The sequence below is a fragment of the Cetorhinus maximus genome, unplaced genomic scaffold (genome assembly GCF_964194155.1).
Source record: "Cetorhinus maximus unplaced genomic scaffold, sCetMax3.hap1.1 HAP1_SCAFFOLD_182, whole genome shotgun sequence".
Classification (NCBI taxonomy): domain Eukaryota; kingdom Metazoa; phylum Chordata; class Chondrichthyes; order Lamniformes; family Cetorhinidae; genus Cetorhinus; species Cetorhinus maximus.
Genome location: NW_027596163.1, coordinates 744,070 through 750,069, shown reverse-complemented (window position 1 = coordinate 750,069; position 6,000 = coordinate 744,070). Strand labels below are relative to the sequence as shown.

The window sequence follows — 6,000 nt, the reverse complement described above, 5'->3', positions numbered from 1 at the left end:
TCAGAGTAGAGCAGGGGCGTTCTCCCCTGTGCCCTGGCCAACATTCAGCCAATGCTTTAAAAAAAAGATTTGTCTCGTCACTCATCTGCTATTTGAGGGACCTCACAAACTTGTCCTGGTGGCTTCAACAAAATACTTTTGAATATCGTAAAGCGATAAAGGCTGTACAAACAAGGGTCTTTCTTCATTATCAGGTAAAAGGAGGGCAATGAGCAGGTACATTCAACACAAACACTGAAGCTTCAAATGTGAGGCCTTTTGCTCCATGTTCACCCACACCCTGGGCACTTCCTTCCAATGTCCCAAGCTGGGATGTGTATGCTGATAGATTACAAGGTTCTCTTCGAACAAGAAACAGATGGTCACGGTCCAGGCTTGCTGCAAATATTGGGCTTCCTCCTATATAACTGATGGGAGCTTCTCTATTTCTTTGAGTGGAAGGCGGTTTCAAGTACACGTCGGTGAAGTATCAGAGACTTTACTGAAATGAAATGAACTGGAAGAAGAGAAGGAAATGGGAAGAATTAACCAGACGAGGCTGAGAGGTGGGAGAATGTGGAAGAATCAGTGCCATTAAAAAATTCCAACTGGGTTTGACAAGAAAAGCTAAATTAATTACCAGGATATAACAGGCCGCACTCATTGCTTACACAGTAACTTTATAAATCACAAATAGAATTGCACTGGAGATGATTGGATACATTAAAGGCAATAAATACTTCTGTTATTGTTGTGTTTGGAATGATCACCTTCACAAGGGCAATAAGTGTTGATCTTGCCAGTTACACGCTCATTTCCTCCTATTTCTAACCATACGGTGAGATCTGGCTCCTGAGCCTTGGCTCAGCAGGTAAGACATTCACCTGAGTCAGAAGGCGTCAAAGCCCACTCCAGAGACTTGAGCACTAGATCGAGAAACCTTAAACCATCTGCCTTCTCAGGCAAACAAAAAAATAATGCTCTGGGATCTTTTAAAAATAAGGGGAGTTCTCCCCTGTGCCCTGGCCAATACTTCTCTTATAACCAATGTCATTAAAACAGATACAAAAGCAAAATACTGCAGATCTGAAATTAAAAACAGAAAATGCTGCAAGCATTCATCAGGCCAGGCAGCATCTGTGGAGAGAGAAACAGAGTCAACGTTTTAGGCCAATGACATTTTAACAAAAAAAAAATCAGTGCCTTGAAATGTTAACTCTGTCTCTCTCTCTCTCTCCACAGATGCTGCAGACCTGCTGATTCTTCACTAAAATAGATTATCATCTGATAAATTAGCTGCTGTTTCCCAAATTACAGCTACAACGCCTCAGAAAATACTTAATTGCTTGCAAAGTGCTCCAGGACATCCTGAGATTACAGGTGTTATAAAATTAGAGGCCTCTCTTTTTTAATTTATGCAAGTGACGCTAAATAGGCTCATCACATGCTTATGAGAAAATTGTATTGTACATATATACATATATATATATATATATAAAGAGCAAGGGAATAACTAGGGAAAAAATAGGGCCAATTAGGGACCATAGAGGTAATGTGTGTGGGGACCCGGAAGACGTAGGTACAGTCCTCAATGAATATTTTGCGTCGGTCTTCACAATGGAAAAGGACGAAGCAGATATAGACATCAGGGTGGAGGAGTGTGAAATATTAGAGGAAATTAACATAGAGAGAGGAGGTACTAGCGGGTTTATTGGCCTTAAAAGTGGATAAATCCGCAGGCCCGGATGAGATGTATCCCAGGCTGTTGAGGGAGGCAAGGGGAGAGACATCAGGGGCCCTGGCAGTAATTTTCAAATCCTCTCTGGCCACAGGTGAGGTGCCAGAGGACTGGAGGACTGTTAACGTTGTCCCATTATTAAAAAAGGGAGGAAGGGATAGACCAGGAAATTACAGGCCAGTCTAACCTCGGTGGTGGGGAAATTACTAGAAAGAATTCTGAGGGACAGGATATATCTGCACTTGGAGAGACATGGATTAATCAGGGATAGTCAGCATGGATTTGTTAAGGGAAGGACGTGTTTGACAAATTTGAATGAATTTTTTGAGGAGGTAACGAGGAGTGTTAATGAGGGTAATGTACTTTATGTGGTCTACATGGACTTTAGCAAGGCTTTTGATAAGGTCCCTCATGACAGACTGGTCTAGAAAGTAAGAGCCTATGGGATCCAAGGCAAAGTGGCACATTAGATCCAAAATTGGCTGAGAGGCAGGAAGCAGGAGGTGATGGTAGAGGGATGTTTGTGTGACTGGAAGTCTGTTTCTTGTGGGATTCCGCAGGGCTCGGTGCTGGGGCCCTTGCTGTTTGTGGTGTACATAAATGATTTGGACTTAAATGTAAGGGAGTATGATCAAGAAATTCGTGGATGACACAAAAGTTAGAAGGGTGGGAAATAGTGAGGAGGATAGCCGTAAACTGCAGGGGGATATCGATGAACTGGTCAGCTGGGCAGAGCAGTGACAAACGGAATTCAAACCGGAAAAAATTGAGAGGTAATGCACTTAGGGAGGGCTAACAAGGCAAGGGGTTACACTATGAATGGTAGGTCCCTGGAAAGTACTGAAGATCAGAGGGACCTCGATGTGCATATCCACAGATCCCTGAAGGTAGCAGGGCAGGTAGATAAGGTGGTTAAGGAGGCATATAGGATACTTGCCTTTATTAGCCGAGGCATAGAATACAAGAGCAGGGAGGTTATGCTGGAACTGTATAAAACGCTGGTTGGGCCACAACTGGAGTACTACATGCAGTTCCGGTCATCACATTATAGGAAGGATGTGATTGCACTGGAGGGGGTGCAGAGGAAATTTATCAGGGTGTTGGCTGGACTGGGGGGTGGGGGTCTGAGCTATGAAGAAAGATTGGATGAGATGTGGTTGTTTTCCTTGGTGCAGCGAAGGTTGAGAGGGGACCTGATATAGGTGTATAAGATTATGAGAGGCATAGATAGGGTGGATAGGAAGGCACTTTTTCCATTAGCGAAGGGGTCAATAGCTAGGGGGCATAGATTTAAGGTAAGAGCTTGAAGGCTAAGAGGGGAGTTGAGGAGAAATTTTTTCACCCAGAGGGTGGTGGGAGTCTGGAACTCACTGCCTGAAAGGGTGGTTGAGTCAGAAACTCTCGTAACATTTAAGAAGTATTTAGATATTCACTTGCATTGACATAGTCTCCAGGGCTATGGGCCAAGCGGTGGAAAATGGGATTAGTGTAGTCAGATCTTTGTTGGCTGGCGCGGGCATGATGGGCCGAATGGCTTCCTTCTGTGCTATAAACGTGTATGAGTCTACAATTGCAAGCGCCCAGTGACTATTGAGTGGGTTAGGGAATGCAACTATTCATTTTTTCAAACTCAAACTGAATTCTGAACCCGACTGCTTCCAGGGGTTGAATTTCCTCCTAACCAGTCTCAGTAACATGGAAAATCAGAGTAAAAGGCTGAGGGCTTCTGTTCATCCTCCAGTGAAGTTAGAGAGGCTGGTCAGGAGATAGCTGGTGCAGGCCTAGATTAACTGAAAGCAGACCTTTTCCTTGTAGTATCTGAAGGATGACGCTGAGATTAGCACACCCTCAACTCTTAACAAGCTTCTGTTATCCTGAGAACAGGCAGTATCTGAGGAATTATTGGTGAGCAAAGACCAAGCTCCGTCCAGTTTGCCTCCAGCCACCCTGGTGGTTGCACGATACAACAATGGTGGAGTTGTTGACTAACCATTGCCATCAGTCTCTAATCGATTGGTCTGCAACAGACCTGGACATGAGGTGAGGAAAACCCAAGTGAGATTTGAGAACCATAGGCCAAAGCCACTTCTTTCCCCCAGCACTTACCACTTCAAAGTCTCAAGTTACTCCAACACGGTATCTCAAAATATCATCTTCTGAAAGAAAACTCCCTGTATCCGAATGAATCAATACTGATTGCCTTCCTCAGGAAGCCTGTTCCATAGGCTTGTCATTCGCTCATTGAAATAATACTCCCTCAGATTTGGTTTGAATTTATGCCCAATCCTTGGGTTCTGTTGTTCTGCTCCAGGGGAAACAGACTGTCATGGTTGATATGATCTAGTCCCTGGGAGTTCTGCACAGCCTGTTGGCATGGTGTTAGGAAGTGAATACCCCAGACTGGAACAACCATCCAAAACTCCTCTTGCTCACCTTTTGGACATCAAAAGGGGTCTGGATACAGGGTGTTGGTGGGGTGGCCATGAAAAATGCCTTGTGCATCACAGCATCTGATATTGTGAAATACCTTGTGGATCACAATATATAGACTGGCCATCTGATCTCCTGGAAAAGGTGAAAAACTCAATTTGAGGGGGTAAAAAAAATGTGGGGAATTCCTCTCCGATCTCTTTCAGGTGACTGAAACTAGTCCTGAGCTATTTGTTTTCCCTCTGCTTGTTTTTGGGCTGCAGGATCTGCCTAGCTCAGAGGGCAGCATGAGATATGACAGACCAGCACTATGCCCTTCAGTATGTCCCACACAGCTCCTTTCCCACAACCTCACAGACATTGGACTGAGAGCAGAGTATGACCTGTATTACAGACTTCAGGCATATAAACTTGGTCATTACAGTCACCGGCATCTGTGATTCCAACCCCCTCACACCAGTACACTGGCAGCACCATTATCTTTACAAGACAGCTTTGTGAAGCCTCACTCTGACAGGATTCTTCCCCTACCTTATATCTGTCGATTGGATCTTCCTGCTGTGCTTGCTGCTCTCTCATTGTTTGGTACTCCTTCTCATATTTTTTCAGCTTTTTTGTTGGCACCTAGAGAGATTGAATGAGAAATGGGTGTTAGTGGAAACTGTACAACTCTCGATGTCTCCACGTCTGGAGAATGTCTATGTCAAGCTCAGCCTGTTGGAGTCACTGTTGCTGCAGGATGCTGATAGCCCAAATCGGTCAGTCCCACCCATCAAAGCTTTACGTATAGTTAGGCAGGCCATTGGTGATGAAAATAGAGAGACGGGGTGAGGAAGCCCTCTAACTCACAGTGAGGGGAGACAGCTGTGTTATTAGCAGTAAAACAAAAATTGGAACAGGTACAGGCCATTCAGCCCCTCAAACATGTTCCAATGTACAATTAGATCACGCTGCTCCATATCTTAACTCCATCTACCAACCTTGGTTCTGTAACCCTTACTACTCCCCTGGCAGAACACCCCTGAACAGCCTAGCTTTAATTTAAGGTTGTTCTGAACCTTCCCCTACTAAAGAAAATAGTTTCTATCTACCTTAGCAACTCTTTCAGTAATCTTAAACATCTCAAATAGTTTGCCCTTTAATCTTCCATAGTCAAGTGAACATATGAACATGGAACAGGAGTTGACCATTCGGCCCCTCGAGCCTGCTCTGCCATTCAATAAGATCATGGCTGCTCTGATTGTAACCTCAACCCCACATTCCTGCCTAGCCCTGTTAACCTTTCACCCCCTTGTTAATCAATAACTTATCTAGCTCTGCCTTAAAAATATTCAAAGACCTTGTTTCCACTGCCCACTGCCTTTTGAAGAAGGAAGTTCCAAAGGCTCACAACCCTCAGAGAAAAAAATTTTCTCTGCGTTAAATGAGTAACCCCTTATTTTTAAACCATGACCCCTAGTTCTAGATTCTCCCACAACAGGAAACATCCTCTCTACATCCTTTCTGTGAAGACCCCTCAGGATCTTAAAGGCTTCAATTAAGTTGCCTCTTACTCTTCTAAATTCCAGTGGATACAAGCCTAACCTGTCCAGCCTTTCCTCATAAGACAACCCACCCATTCCTGGTATTAGTCTGGTAAACCTTCTCTGAACTGCTTCTAATGCATTGACATTCTTCCATAAATAAGGAGACAAATCCTGTACACGGTATTCCAGGTGTGGTTTCACCAGTGTCCTGTCTATCTGAAGTATTACCTCCCTTCTTTTGTGTTCGATTCCCCTTGCAATAAATAATAACACTCTATTAGCTTTCTTAATTTCTCGCTGTACCTGCATACCTGCCTTTTGTGATTC

At 44.1% G+C, this 6,000-nt stretch overlaps 1 protein-coding gene across 2 annotated transcripts in view; it reads right to left on the bottom strand.

Moving 5' to 3' along the window:
• Nucleotides 1-343: 343 nt before the first annotated feature.
• The window catches only part of LOC144672973 (rab GTPase-activating protein 1-like), a 442,218-nt gene continuing 436,561 nt past the window's right edge, over nucleotides 344-6,000 (bottom strand). For both annotated transcript variants that reach the window (XM_078534975.1, XM_078534976.1), the window contains exons 20-21: nucleotides 4,679-4,771; nucleotides 344-496 (exon numbers count right to left, since the gene is read on the bottom strand). In XM_078534975.1, the coding sequence (XP_078391101.1) occupies nucleotides 479-496; nucleotides 4,679-4,771 (111 nt within the window). In that variant the 3' untranslated portion in view covers nucleotides 344-478. The remainder of the gene's footprint in view (nucleotides 497-4,678; nucleotides 4,772-6,000) is intronic.